Here is a 14370-nt window from a genome sequence, read left to right as displayed (position 1 = left end):
TAAAATAAAGATATTCACATTCTATCCATATGATATATGAATCGTGTTTTACGGATACCGCGAAGGGACAGACGCTACAACCATACAGGCCCCGCCCACAAGCCTGTCGCAAATCGCAGGTGACAGCTAGATAATCTCAAACCCGACACAGTTGTGGTCGTTAAAACTACAATTTTCCCGGTTTATCAGCAGTGTTAGAGAGCATCGGTAGTGCTTTTAGTTTAATGAAAGTAAATCCGCGCGCTCATCGGGTTTCCGCAGCTGAAGTGGAGCGCAGATGGATGAGCATCTGTGCTAAAAACAAACGCTCTGCTCAAGCCCACATTCCGTTTCTAATGCTGTTATTCGGATTTGACACTTTCCTCACGCATGATCGCAGTGTTGATCTTAAGAGAAATGCAGGACGACTATAACGTGGAGATAGGCTTCGTCAAGCAGATCCTCAGTTTGAATTTGGTACCGAGGAAAAATGCCACCAACTGCGGGAGGAACGACACCTCTCTGTGCGATTTCTCCGGTGAGTCTTCACGCCACAGCAGACATTAGTTCGATCAGCTCATGTTTGTGCTGATACTCGATAGTATTATTGTGTTGTATGATTTGCATTACACTGAAAAAGTGGCCAAGCTTTTAGACTGGTGATGGGTTAGCAACTAATGCTAGTGTGCTAGCTTCCGGCTAATGTTATGTTTGAAATGATGGAGTAACTGAGAGAGATGGACATCGATATATATTTCTGTCTGTATGACTGTCTATCTGTCGTTATATGTGTAGTTCTAGATCTATCTATCTATCTATATATCTATCTGTCTGTCTGTTTGTATATGTCTGTCTATCTATCTATCTGTCTGTCTGTCTCTGTCTGTATCTGTCTGTCTATTTGTCTAACTCTGTCGTTCTTTATGTCTGTCTGTCTGTCTATCTATCTATCTGTCATTCTTTCTGTTATTCTATCTATCTATCTATCTATCTATCTATCTATCTATCTATCTCGTTCTTTCTGTCATTATCTGTCTGTCGTTCTGTCTGTCTGTCTGTATCTGTCTATCTATCTATCTATCTAATTGTCTATCTGTCATTCTTTCTATCTATCTAGCTCGTTCTTTCTGTCATTATCTATCTGTCTGTTGTTCTTTCTGTCTGTCTGTATGTCATTCTATCATTCTATCTATTGTTGTCTTTCTATCCATCTGTCTGTCATTCTGTCTGTCTGTTGGTATCTATCTATTCATCTAACTCTGCCGTTCTTTATATCTATCTATCTATCTATCTATCTATCTATCTATCTATCTATCTATCTATCTATCTATCTATCATTCTGTTATTCTATCTATCTATCTATCTATCTATCTCATTCTTTCTGTCATTATCTATGTTTTTTTGTTCTTTCTATCTGTCTGTTTGTATGTCATTCTATCTGTCTATCTATTTATCTATCTATTGTTGTCTTTCTATCTGTCTGATTATGTTCATTCTATCTATCATCTCGTTCTTTCTTTGTCATCTATCTATCTATCTATCTATCTATCTATCTATCTATCTATCTATCTGTCTTTCTATTATCTTGTTTTTTCTGTCTGTCATTATCTATCTATCTAACTCTGTCTATCTATTTATCTATCTATATATATTGTTGTCTTTCTATCTGTCTGATTGTGTCTGTCATCTATTTATCTGTCTGTCATTCTTTCTGTCTATTGGTCTCTATCTATTTATCTTTCTCTGTCATTCTTTGTCTATCTGTTGTTATATCTGTCTATCATCTATCTATCTGAGATGGACATTGATATATCTGTCTGTTTGTTTGTTTGTATGGCTGTCTGTTCTGTGTGTAGTTCTATAAATATCTACCTGCCTGTCTCTCATTCTGTCTATTTATATGTCTGTCTATCTGATGTGTGACAGAAATATGGGGTTAAATATTTAATTTACAGCACTACAGACTTGCAATATAACACATTACACTTTACCACTACCTAACAGTCTTAATTTCCATGTTGCCAGTCATTTAGATCTTTTCTTAGATTACGTGGGAGATGTTTTACATCACAGGCGTGGGAAGATTTGATAGACTCCGTTGGCTGATCTTCAGACTTTGAATGTGTTTCTTCATGCCGCTGTGTGATGTCTTTCTTCACCAGAGATGTGGTATGGGGTGTTCCTGTGGGCTGTTGTCTCCTCATTGGTGTTCCACCTGCCTGCCGCCCTCCTGGCTCTAGCAACACTCCGCAGACATAAGATGGCACGATTTTTCCCAGTTGGCATCCTGCTCATGGGCATCATCGGCCCGCTCTTTGGGGGGGTTCTTACTAGTATGTAGCTTGTTTTTTTGTTTGTTTTTTTTGTCTAGTTACATCTGAAATATGTCATAATGAATATGAAATGCATATATACATATACAAAATGTTGGTGTTTAATTTTATATCTTGAGATTTAAATAGTCACGGAATATTTTACATACAGACTATATATAAATATAAATGTTTTCTTACAGGTGCAGCTATAGCAGGAGTCTATAAGGCGGCTGGGAAGAGCATGTTCTCCTTGGAGGCGTTGGTGTTTGGAGTGGGACAGTCGTTATGTGTTTTTATCATTTCCTTCTTCAGAGTGCTGGCTACCCTGTAGCACTGAGACATTGGCACACCAGGCTGCCGTCAAGAGGAGAGGAAGCTGTTCAGTCACCTGGGCGTCATATGCAAAACAAGGAGGCCTTACTTCCCAAACAGTCCCAACAGTTTCCTTTGATACAGAACAATGGTATTTTTTTCCAAACGGGTTTCTGATGAGTGCATTGAGTAACATGGGACTTTTCATTTGAAAATGCTACCTTTAAAGCAGCGCCAGCCTTGCGTTACAGGTGGAGTCATCTTGCACATGTGTATTTTTTTTAAATGATCATTATAGATGACATTTCATTTGTTAGTTTCTTTTCATTTTCCTTTCTTAACACTAAATTAGTCTTTTATAAAGTTTTGAATGAGGTAAAAACTCATATAATGTACATACTAAAGCCCATTCCAGCTTGCCCTTAAATTATGCTTGAGAGGAGCAACTTGCATTCACTTTGCACTGATTATATGAATCCTTTAGGCCAAAGGCTACAAATTTCAATTTGTTTCTTTTCTTCACACTGTTTTCTATATATTTTGCCCCTGATTTTGGGCATATTTGGAGAGATTACAGTTGAGCACACTTGTCTGTGGACTTTGACATTGTAATCGTTTCACAGCATAAGATTTCCTGCTGGAGTTAAGTGGCTTTTGTTGGTTAAATTTCATATTTGTGACCTGTTTATACATTTAAAGTCTTTAAGAATTTGTTTTCCAAGTGGGCTCCAGGATTTGGCCTTCACATTGAATATTTCTGTATATATTAGTGATATAATGTTGCTTTGACACTTGTTTGCCCATAAGATTCTGTATGTGGCAGACTCACCTCTTATGCCTAATATGCGAATGTAAACCTGATTTCAGCTGAATCCATCATAGAATAACTTAAATCTTCACCAAAGAAATAACACTAATCTACAGCTGTTACACGTTTCAGATACTGTTATTTTTGAGAAAGCTCATGTGGAAAGATGTTAAATGATTAAATCAAACAAAATTACTATAGAATGTACAAAAGTATAAATAATATCAGAATATCACCCAAGTTTATGTGCAGAAGTATATAAAATATGCTTAAATTGCATAAAAGAAAAGAAAAGTATACTCACTCTTATAGATGTTTTCCCTTATTCTTGTTCAGCAACTACATTAACAGCAAGAGGTGTAAGGCTGAACGGGATATGACTATGATCTTAATACGGTCGCAGAGTCTTTAGACTAATCTGAGGAATTAAACCAATCTAAACCAAATTTAATTCTCAAATATTAGTTTTACATTTCTTCAGTATAAGCATTTGTAGACTTGTGTTCACCCATATTACAAGCCCTCAGGAAGTTCTTGTGTTCTGGAAGTTTCATTTAAAGCTCGTATGATGTGAGTTCATCTTTTATGATTGGAGCACTAACATTCGTGGGACACACTGAAAGCTATGCTTTATTTGTCTGAGCCTATGGTCTCTCAATTGCACAAATGGATTTATTTTTCTAAAGTCCAATCATTCATGGTGGAGCGACTGCTCATTGTTTTTGTGGTTTGTCTTTGATTGTATGGTCTTCTTGACAAATGGATTCGCTCTTTACAACGTAATACTTTCCATTAATTTTTTTCTGGGCAAGTTTAATTTTCTTACTGTATAATAAGTGCCAATTGCTAGTATTTTCATGAAATAAAATGGTTTAGATTCTAATAACACCACCTTGTTTTGATATTGTAATTCACTATCCTTTGGTTTGGGGTGTAATGAGCTAAATCTGTGCCTCAGACATGAAAATAACAGCTGAAAGTGTAGTAAAAACAATTTGGTTTCATTCCAAATGGAGGGCGGTTTACTCACGCCACTCTCATCTGTGGTTTAGTGCTGCTTCTGTGTTCTCCAGCACTTCCACACTCACAGATGGCTCTCCTGTGTTCCATTAACATTCACTGGCCAAATCTGCACAACCGCCACTTGCTGTGTACTGAAGAGAGTAATGTGCTGCCGAAACACACACAGAGTGATGACTCAAATCATGTGGGCTTTTCTGCTAACAGAGGCTTGGTTCTGTATTGAAATAAAAGGACATTGTAATATGAAGTGAAAACACTAATTTTAGCATTATCACTTCGCATAATTACCTTAAAGATGTGGAAAAAAATATATAATATAGGCTACACCGATGAGCTAAATCATTATGACCACCTTCCTAATATGCTGTTGGTCCTCCTCATGCTGCCACTACAGCGCTGACCTGTTGAGGAATAGACTCTAAAGACCCCTGAAGGTTTCCTGTGGTATCTGGCACCAAGATGTTAGCAGCAAATCCTTCAAGTCTTGCAGATTGCAAGGTGGAGCCGCCATGGATCGAACCTGTTGGTCCAGCACATCCCACCAATCTGCAATTGGATCGAGATCTTGAATTTGGAGGCCAAGGCAAGACCTTGAACTTAACATGTTCCTCAAACCATTCCTGATCAATGTGTGCAGTGTGGCAGGGTGCATTATCCTGCTGAAAGAGGCCACTTTCACCAGGTACAAAGGGGTGTACCTGGTCTACATTTAGGTAGGTGGCACGTCAAACTTACCTCCTTGTGAATAGCCAGACCCAGGGTTTCTCAGCAGAACACTGCACAGAGCAGAGGTCTCCAAACTCAGTCCTGGAGAGTTTAGCTACAACACCAATTAAACACACCTGAACCAGCTAATCAAGGTCTCACTAGGCATACTAGAAACTTTCAAGCAGGTGTGTTGGAGTTGGTTTGAGCTAAACTCTGCAGGACAGCAGCCCTCCAGGGCCAAGTTTGGAGACCTCTGGCCCAGAGCATCACACTCTCCCTTAGTGCATCCTGGTGCCATCACTCCCCCAGGTCAATGGCACACACATACACGGTCGTCCACGTAAAAGAAAAAGGGACTTAGGTGACCTTCCTCCACTGCTCCAAGGTCCACTTCTGATGCTCCCCCCATATTCCCCACATTCCCCCCATAACCATCATTAAAATTACCTTCCAGTAGACCTTCTGTTGGCTCGGACCAGACGGGATAGCCTTTGTTGCCCCCGTGCATCGATGAGCCTTGGGCACCCAAAACCCTGTCGCCAGATTGTGGTTTCTCCCCACTCGGACCACTGTTGGTAAATTCTTGCCACTGCTGACTGGGAGCAACCCACAAGCTTTGTCGTTTCTGACCCAGTCACCTTGTCAAAAGTCCCCCAGATCTTTATTTCCTCCCCATTCTCCTGTAGCCAACACATTGATTACGAGAACTGACTGACTGTCACTGACTGACTGTTTGCTTACCATCTACCCTGACCTTAATATGTGGGAAGGTTATAAGATGATCAACGATATTCGCTTCACCTGTGACAGGTCTTAATGCTTTGTATATTTGGTTGTAATATAAGGAGTCATCTATAGCCGTGTTTTCGCCACAGGAACTTTCCCCAGGAACTAGGGACTTTGAGGTGGTACTCAACCGCAGGGACCATGGTCTAAATAAAGTTCTAGGTAAACATTTCCCTCTCAGAAAGTTCCTGCTTACGAGGTAGAACTTTTACAAAGTTCAGGAACTTTCAGAGGTTGGACTTGGGTTCTGAACATGCTGATTGGTTGAGTTTACGCAGCATTTTGATTGGTTGACTCCATGTAGCATTTTATTTCAACCACCATTTTTTAAAGTCTGTTGCGGTGCGTGCAGTAAGAGTTGTTTGCTATTCCAATCAACAGCCACTTTTCCACCAAAATTACCCGGAACAATTTGTCAAGAACTTTTTTCCCAGGAACTTTTTGTCCCCCAGACCTGTTGCTGTCTGAGTTTCCATCGTGGTCTAAAGTACCGTGAAGATTAAGTCTGGTGACGTAGGACAGCACGTGAGTTCCAGTTCCAGTTCGTCCTCTTAATATAAGCTTAATGAAGCCTGAATCTCGTCAGTCCATTGGTCATATTTTTTAAACTCCATTGTTGATTCGAAAAGCAAACAACTCTTAATGCACACACCTCAACAGACTTTTAAAAATGGTCATTGAAATAAAATGCTGTGTGGAGTTCAGCACACAAGTCCCAGCACCGAAAGTTCTGGAACTTTGAAAAAGTACTACCCCGCGAGCAGGTACTGAGGGGGAAATTTTTACCCAGAACTTAATTTAGACCCTGGTTCCTGTGGTCAAAACACACCAAGTACCTCCCCAAAGTCCCTAGTTCCTAGGCAAAGTTATTGCGGTGAAAACGCGTCTAACAATTGAGTTTAAAAACTACGACCAATGGACCGACGACAAGGTTCAGGCTTTATTAAGCTTATATATGGAGGGCGAAATCCAGCGGGAACCGGAAAGTCACAAACAGTCCTACATCACCAGACTAATCTTCATGGTACTTTAGACCGCGATGGAATTGCAGACAGTGGAATTGCAGTTATGAGCACTTTCGGTCTTGTGGACTTACAATGGCCGCTGCGTGCATGTGTCCGTTAAGTCCACGAGAGCATAGGGTGTCCCATTCGTCATTTTAGGTTTCAGAAGGGTGCTCACGAGCTCCCCCTTTGCGGCGAGCTACGCAGAGGACTTCTACCCGGCAGTCAAAGCGGCATTATGCCACGAAAGTGCGGACTCAGAGTAAAGACCGTGAGGGTTTAGGGTGCCATTTGGGACAGGGCCAGCAACAGGTCTGGGTGGGTAAAAGTTCATGGGACAAATTATTGTTCTGGGTAATTTCAGTGGAATTGAGGCTTATGATCTCAAAAATTATATGATTTAAAGTCCCTTTCATTTTTTTGCCAATGTAGACCTTTTAAATGTTTCAATGTGGTTTACGTTGCAATATCAGGTTTAGAGCCATTTCTACAATAAAATCTTGAATATACTTGCAGTATGTGATGTAATGTGCATGTTATATAAGAAATGTTCTCCTCAAACATATGCAGGGAGCTAAAAAGCTCTGCCAATAACAATTCGTACAGATAGAGGTGCTGCTGGGGTGACTGCACAATATTTCATACCCTCAGATTCATACTCATTTTACATGTTGTAATGAAGATATGATTAATCAAATCACTGCCAAACGTTTCATTGCCAAACGTCCTTTGATTTGAGCTGAATGGAGGCTATGTTAAGAAAGGGAAGAGAGATTCAAATCCATGAAAAAGTCAGGACTCGTAATGACACAACAGAATTCACTTTTTAATCATTATTAACAAGTATAGGTATTGATTTACTCTTCTTTTTTTTTTTTAAACGCATTTGTTCATAATTCATTCTTTTGTACATAATCTGGCGTGCAAGGCAAAGGTACACATGATAGAAAATAGATTTGCGCAGGGTCAGTCCATGTGTGTCTCAGGTGAGAGGGATTCAGTTCTTTGGTCTGATGTTTCTCCCTGCGTTGTGTGCTCCTCTGAGACTGTCTCCCTCCTCTCCTGGTTGGTCACTTGCTCGCTGGGCCCGGATGGGCTCTGCTCTGATTTGCTGTTTGTGGCTGTTGTGCTGTCCGTCTGATCAGTGCTGTCCTCCTTCTCCCTAGATTTCGCTGTGAATGCACGTGAAGTACACGTAAGTAAGATGTCTAACTGAAGTATTGCTCAAACTGTATATATAATGGTGTCGGAGTGGAGTTAATCTCTTCCTCCACTCACCTTCCTCACCCTCTGGTAAATCCTCTGAGCAGGGCGTCAGTTCCCCCAGGTTCACTCGCTTTCCCCCCGGTGACCTCTGCCGTCTTGGCAGTGCAGCCTTTAGCTCTGAAAGAGGCCATATAATAACTGCAATTATTGAAAAATGACAGTCGATTTTTGTCTTCAGAACACATTACAAACGGAAAAGAATGTATTTTGTGTTTTAAAGACCCTATGAAATTAAAGGTGCCATAGAACGTCTTTTCAAAAGATGTAATATAAGTCTAAGGTGTCCTCTGAATGTGTCTGTGAATTTTCAGCTCAAAATACCCCATAGATTTTTTTTAATACATTTTTTTAACTGCCTATTTTGGGGCATTATTAACTATGCACCGATTCAGGCTGCGTCCCCTTTAAATCTCTCGCTCCCTGCCCCCCCAGCTCTCGACTATAAGTGCAGTTATACAGTGCATAAACAAAGTTCACACAGCTAATATAACCCTCAAATGGATCTTTACAAGATGTTCGTCATGCATGCTGCATGCATGGATCGGATCATGTGAGTATAGTATTTATTTGGATGTTTACATTTGATTTTGAATGAGTTTGATAGTGCTCCGTGGCTAAAGCTAACATTACACACTGTTGGAGAGATTTATAAAGAATGAAGTTGTGTTTTTGCATTATACAGACTGCAAGTGTTTAAAAATGAAAATAGCGACGGCTCTCTTATCTCCGTAAATACAGTAATAAACGATGGTAACTTTAACCACATTTAACAGTACATTAGCAACATGCTAACAAAACATTTAGAAAGACAATTTACAAATATCACTAAAAATATCATGTAATCATGGATCATGTCAGTTATTATTGCTCCATCTGCCATTTTTCGCTATTGTTCTTGCTTGCTTACCTAGTCTGATGATTCAGCTGTGCACAGATCCAGACGTTAATACTGGCTGCCCTTGTCTAATGCCTTGAACATGGGCTGGCATATGCAAATATTGGGGGCGTACATATTAATGATCCCGACTGTTACTGTTACGGTGTTATTTTGAGATTTGCCTGTTTTTCGGAGGTCTTTTAAACAAATGAGATTTACATAAGAAGGAGGAAGCAATGGAGTTTGAAACTCAATGTATGTCTTTTCCATGTACTGAACTCTTGTTATTCAACTATGCCAAGGTAAATTCAATTTTTGATTCTAGGGCACCTTTAACATTTTTGTGGCTTTTAGTCTATATCCTTTAGCTTTGAAGTCATCTACACTACCATCCAAATGTTTGAGGTCAGTACAAAAGAAATTTTTAAAGAAATTATTACTTATTCAGCAAGAATGCATTAAATTGATTGACAGTTTTACAAATAATTATTTTTCAAATAAATGCTGTTTTTTTGCACTTTATATTCTTTAAAAAATCATGAAAAAACTGTAAATAAATGTTATAAATAAATGTTTCTTGAGCACCAAATCATCATAGCAGAATAGTTTCTGAAGGATCATGTGACACTGAAAACTGGAGAAATGGCTGCTGAATATTCAGCTTTGCCATCACAGGAATATATTACATTTTAAAATATATTAAAATAGAAAATACTGGTAACACTTTAGTATGGGGGACACATATTCACTATTAACTATGACTTTTCCCTCAGTAAACTCAAAATTTACTGCTTATTAATAGTTGTTAAGTTTAGGTATTGGGAAGGATTAAGAATGTAGAATAAGGTCATGCAGAATAAGGCATTAATATGTGCTTAATAAGTACAAATAAACAGCCATATTCTAGTAACATGCATGCTAATAAGCAACAAGTTATGAGACCCTAAAATAAAGTGCTACCAAAATACTTGTAATATTTTTACTGTAGTTTTAATCAAATAAATGTAACCTTGGTGAGATTAAGAGACAAATCTTACAGACACCAAACTTTTGAACGGTAGTGTTAGCCTATATGCTAGTTGACTTGTTGTTTGACACATTATTACTCCTAATAATACCTGCAACTGACTAGCAATAACATCAGCAGATCTTCTTCAATGTGTAGTCTTTGTCACACTGACAGCATTAAATGATCATATCACATGTGTGGAATCATTCCAAGCACTGCTCAGAAACACAGTGTGAATGCAAGTGACATATTGTGAGTGACAGTTGTGAGACATCACAGGCTCACCCTCAGGGTCAAGCATGGCTGCGTGTTGGAGGAGAGAATCCTCGTGGACAGACACGGCACGGCGCTGGGGAGAGGGCTTCATGCGGGGCCGTGGAATAGGGAGGGTTTCTACGAGAGGAAAATACGGTCAGACTGTGTCTGTTCTTATAAAAGACATGAACACAAAACAGCACAGGGTCTTTTAGGGCTGTTTTATGCCTTTTATTACACAGGACAGGGAGGATTGACAGTGGGAATGGGAGAAATCTGGGAACAATTTCGGTCAGGATTCAAACCTGTGACCCTCTATGTCATGAGCATACGAGCGGTCACTGCTCCACAGTTATGAACATCACAACAGATCCACAAATGAGAAAAATATCTGCATCAGGATGTATAGATGTAGGGTGGAACTTGAATGAAAATAAAGAAAAAAATGACGGGCCGCTCACTGTCCACAGAAAATGCTGACACATACGCAACACTTGACACCACCAGGGGATGTTCAGCTTATCACATTATCACAATATTCATATTCTCACTTATGCGGTTATTGCACTAAGATAACATTTGAAGCTACAAAGAGTATTTTGAACAAACACTCAAAAGAATGAATGCATTTTCATCAGGGCCCATTTGCTGCATCAGTCTCACAAGCATTGAATTACACGACTGATGGGATAAGGCTAACTGAATTGTGTTCGGCCGAGCCAGCAGATTCTGAGAGCTTTAAGATCAGCCATCGAGGGAGGTGTTGAATGAAAACAGACACTAGATGAGTCATTATATGGCCCTACTTCATTATTATACATTTATTTAGACAGTGATGGATATCGTGAGTGTGAGTGCACACGTGAGACAAAGTGAAAAGAAAGAATCACTCAAAGGAATTTGTTTTGAGAACTGGAATAAACTGGTTGTGCTGTGTGTTTTTGATTCTCTAAAAAGAACTGGTTCATTTGTTTGTGAACTGGACTACACATTGCATTATACTTTCTTTCTTTCTTGCATTATACTATACTTTCTTTTTACTGCATCACATTCGATAAAGGCAGTGAATTTACATTCACAACAAAATATAATTTCATTAGCCATAGCCCTAAACTATGGAAGCTTGTTTCCACCACGGAATAAAAAAATTAAAAAGACAACTGCAACTTTTTATCTCATAATTCTGACTTTTTTCTCGCAATTGCAAGGTATAAACTTCCATTTGCGAGTTATAAAGTCCAATTCTGAGGAAAAAAAGATTTTTTTCTTAGAATTGCTAGTTTAAATCTCAAAATTCTGACTTTATAACTCGCAATTGCGACTTTATATCGCAATTCTGAGAAAAAAGGATGAATTGCGAGAGGTAAACTCGCAATAGTGAGAAAAAAAGTCAGAATTTTAAGATAAAAAGTCACATGATCTTTTTTATTTTTAATTCCATGGCAGGAACAAGCTTCCATACTAAACACTGAAAAGTGGTCGACATTACTTGTGGGATACATTTCAAAACATTTGTGAAGTCACTATTTACTGAAAATCTTCTAACCCTCACTAAAATAAGTTCGACTTTGACAGACACCTTCAGGATGAGAAAATATTAAGAGGGTGAGAAAGTATTAAAAGAATTTTCAGTTTTATGTGAACTATCCCTTTAAAGTTTTCAACAGCACATTACATGAAAACTGGCCATCCAAAGCCTTCCTGCTCCATCATCCCCACTAGACTGACAGGGAGGCAAACCTTCAGTGACGGATTGTGCTCTCTCTGCACGCTCTCTGATATCCGTGCTGAGGATCCTCCGTGGCGAGGGGGCTGGAGGCGCCTCTTTGCGGGGAGATGGTGTTGGAGGCTCCTCCTGGGGCTGGGAGAGAGAGATGGTCTCTGACACCTCTGCCTGACCATCCTGAGAGGGGCTGGGGAGCTTGGGAGTGACCGTGGCTGTCCGTGCTGCCTCATTAGCGGGAAGTAGAATGGGTTTCATGGCCGGTTTCGGGGGCAACGGGCCTATAGGGCGCTCTGGAAGTAGTGGCCTTTCTGTACGTTGGAAGTCTGTAACACTCTGGGTCACTCGGGTTGGTCGCCTGGTGTCTGTAGAAAATAGGAGGTTTCAAGTCAGTATGAAATCTATTTACTAAATGCATGTTACCGTATTGTGGAAAAATTCATTCAGGGTTTTTTTTTTTTGGACCGTGTAATTCTTAATCAAAATTTCATACGCTGATCTTCCAGGTGAAAACTACAGACTTCTTGCTGGTTATGTATGCCGAACTTCTCCAATCATTTAAGTCTGCTTAAACTCCACCCTTTCTTACAAGTGACTGCAAGTGACTGCATTCAGATTTGCCTCCATCCAATCAACAACTGATGGATAGAACAATGTCCCTGCGCTACATTTTTTCATCACAATACGGAAGAAAAGATCTGTCGCTACTTCAGTTTCATTGCAACTTTAACAGTCATCACTATGATGAAAATTACTGAAGCTGGGGGATTCATTTCTTACCTGATGAGGTGGACATTGTGCGAGGTTTCATAAATGTAGGCGGCGGCTCGGGTTTGTCGAGTATGGCCCCTAAAAATCAAGCAAAGTGTACTAAATAATAGAGGAAAGGGCCTGATTGACCCATGCAAAAATGCTTCACATCAACACGAAATAATGCTGAGCTGTGCTAATGCATAAGAATAAATATGATGAAAGTAGCTTAAGGAAAAGGATTTCATGGCAGAACCTGCAGAAAGTGAAACTTTAATTGGATTTAAAACAATGCCGCAAAAGTATTCTTGCTGTTTGCTTGTTTGTTTTAATCATAGGATTATGTGCAGACATATGGCCTTTGGCCAGACTTACAAAATATATTTACTAGGCTATATATGTCATGATCATTACTGGGAGTGCCCTTGTCTGCCACTAGAGGGCACTCCAACCTGGACTTTTGGTTTTCATCACTTGGACTTCATTTCCCATAACCCACTTCCCGGACTCATTATTCTGTTATTGCATCCAGCTGTCTTGTATTATGTTATTAGTGTCTGTCTATACTGAGTTGGTTTCTGCTTTTGTTCATCGAGGTTTTGTTTTATGTCACTGGCGTTTGTTTATTTTCCCTGTTTCTGTCACGTACAAACACGGAAACTGGCAAGTAGATCCAAGATCATAGCCATCCAAGCAAAGGTCATAAATCCATCGAACAATCCATAACAGAAACAGGGAAAATAAACAAACGCCAGTGACATAAAACGAAACCTCGATGAACAAAAGCAGAAACCAACTCAGTATAAATAGACAGACACTAATAACATAATACAAGACAGCTGGATGCAATAACAGAATAATGAGTCCGGGAAGTGGGTTATGGGAAATGAAGTCCAAGTGATGAAAACCAAAAGTCCAGGTTGGAGTGCCCTCTAGTGGCAGACAAGGGCACTCCCAATAATGATCATGACAATATATACAAACACACACACACACGTAGGGATGGTATATAGATATATAAACACATATAAATGTCTGATTAATCAAAATTATTTCAAAGAAAACAAAGATATACAACATGAATTAAGGTAAGAAGAGAACCTTCACTATATTTTGCATCTCACAATCAGTGAGTGACCTAACCACACATATGCCACACTATCATGTGACCCTCTAGCGGTCACACATGAATCCCCAGAACAGAAACTCTGAGACCACTGTCAAAACTCTGATGTGCTGACGCAGCACTACCAATGCGGCAAATTCTCACATCCCAGCACAAGGTCTACATACTGTAGCTGAGAAATATGTCTTACCCTCAGAGTTGGCTTTCCTCAGCTCCTCATCCTTGCTCTGTAAGAGGATAACACCGGTTTAAATCAGATGCCTAGTGAAGTAAGTGTATAATCTCTAATTCACCCACACCCTTTTTCATGTAAGCGATTATATTGATACTGTGGTTTTAACAGAGTAAGCGAATGTTACTGGGGGAAAGGTGTTTTTGCCTGATGAGGCATTTATGCAGCATCAAATTCAATAACAGTAAATTATTTAT

At 39.5% G+C, this 14370-nt stretch overlaps 2 protein-coding genes across 5 annotated transcripts in view; one reads left to right on the top strand and one right to left on the bottom strand.

Annotated features, from left to right (window-relative positions):
• The first annotated feature begins 58 nt into the window (after positions 1 to 58).
• Positions 59 to 4302, top strand: tmem170a (transmembrane protein 170A). Its single transcript, XM_048168246.1, has 3 exons — positions 59 to 517; positions 2142 to 2312; positions 2495 to 4302. The coding sequence occupies exons 1-3, from the start codon at positions 370 to 372 to the stop codon at positions 2623 to 2625; spliced, it is 450 nt and encodes a 149-aa protein (XP_048024203.1). The 5' UTR covers positions 59 to 369; the 3' UTR covers positions 2626 to 4302.
• A 3438-nt stretch (positions 4303 to 7740) lies between these two features.
• The window catches only part of carmil2 (capping protein regulator and myosin 1 linker 2), a 51109-nt gene continuing 44479 nt past the window's right edge, over positions 7741 to 14370 (bottom strand). The window contains exons 35-40 of one of the 4 annotated variants that reach the window (XM_048167997.1): positions 14132 to 14168; positions 12846 to 12914; positions 12083 to 12430; positions 10373 to 10480; positions 8214 to 8318; positions 7741 to 8107 (exon numbers count right to left, since the gene is read on the bottom strand). In XM_048167997.1, the coding sequence (XP_048023954.1) occupies positions 7902 to 8107; positions 8214 to 8318; positions 10373 to 10480; positions 12083 to 12430; positions 12846 to 12914; positions 14132 to 14168 (873 nt within the window). In that variant the 3' untranslated portion in view covers positions 7741 to 7901. The remainder of the gene's footprint in view (positions 8108 to 8213; positions 8319 to 10372; positions 10481 to 12082; positions 12431 to 12845; positions 12915 to 14131; positions 14169 to 14370) is intronic. The other 3 variants (XM_048167998.1, XM_048167999.1, XM_048168000.1) reach the window with 3 other exon arrangements.

Source organism: Megalobrama amblycephala, linkage group LG19 (assembly GCF_018812025.1).
Source record: "Megalobrama amblycephala isolate DHTTF-2021 linkage group LG19, ASM1881202v1, whole genome shotgun sequence".
Lineage (NCBI taxonomy): Eukaryota > Metazoa > Chordata > Actinopteri > Cypriniformes > Xenocyprididae > Megalobrama > Megalobrama amblycephala.
This window is presented reverse-complemented; position numbering and strand designations above follow the sequence as displayed.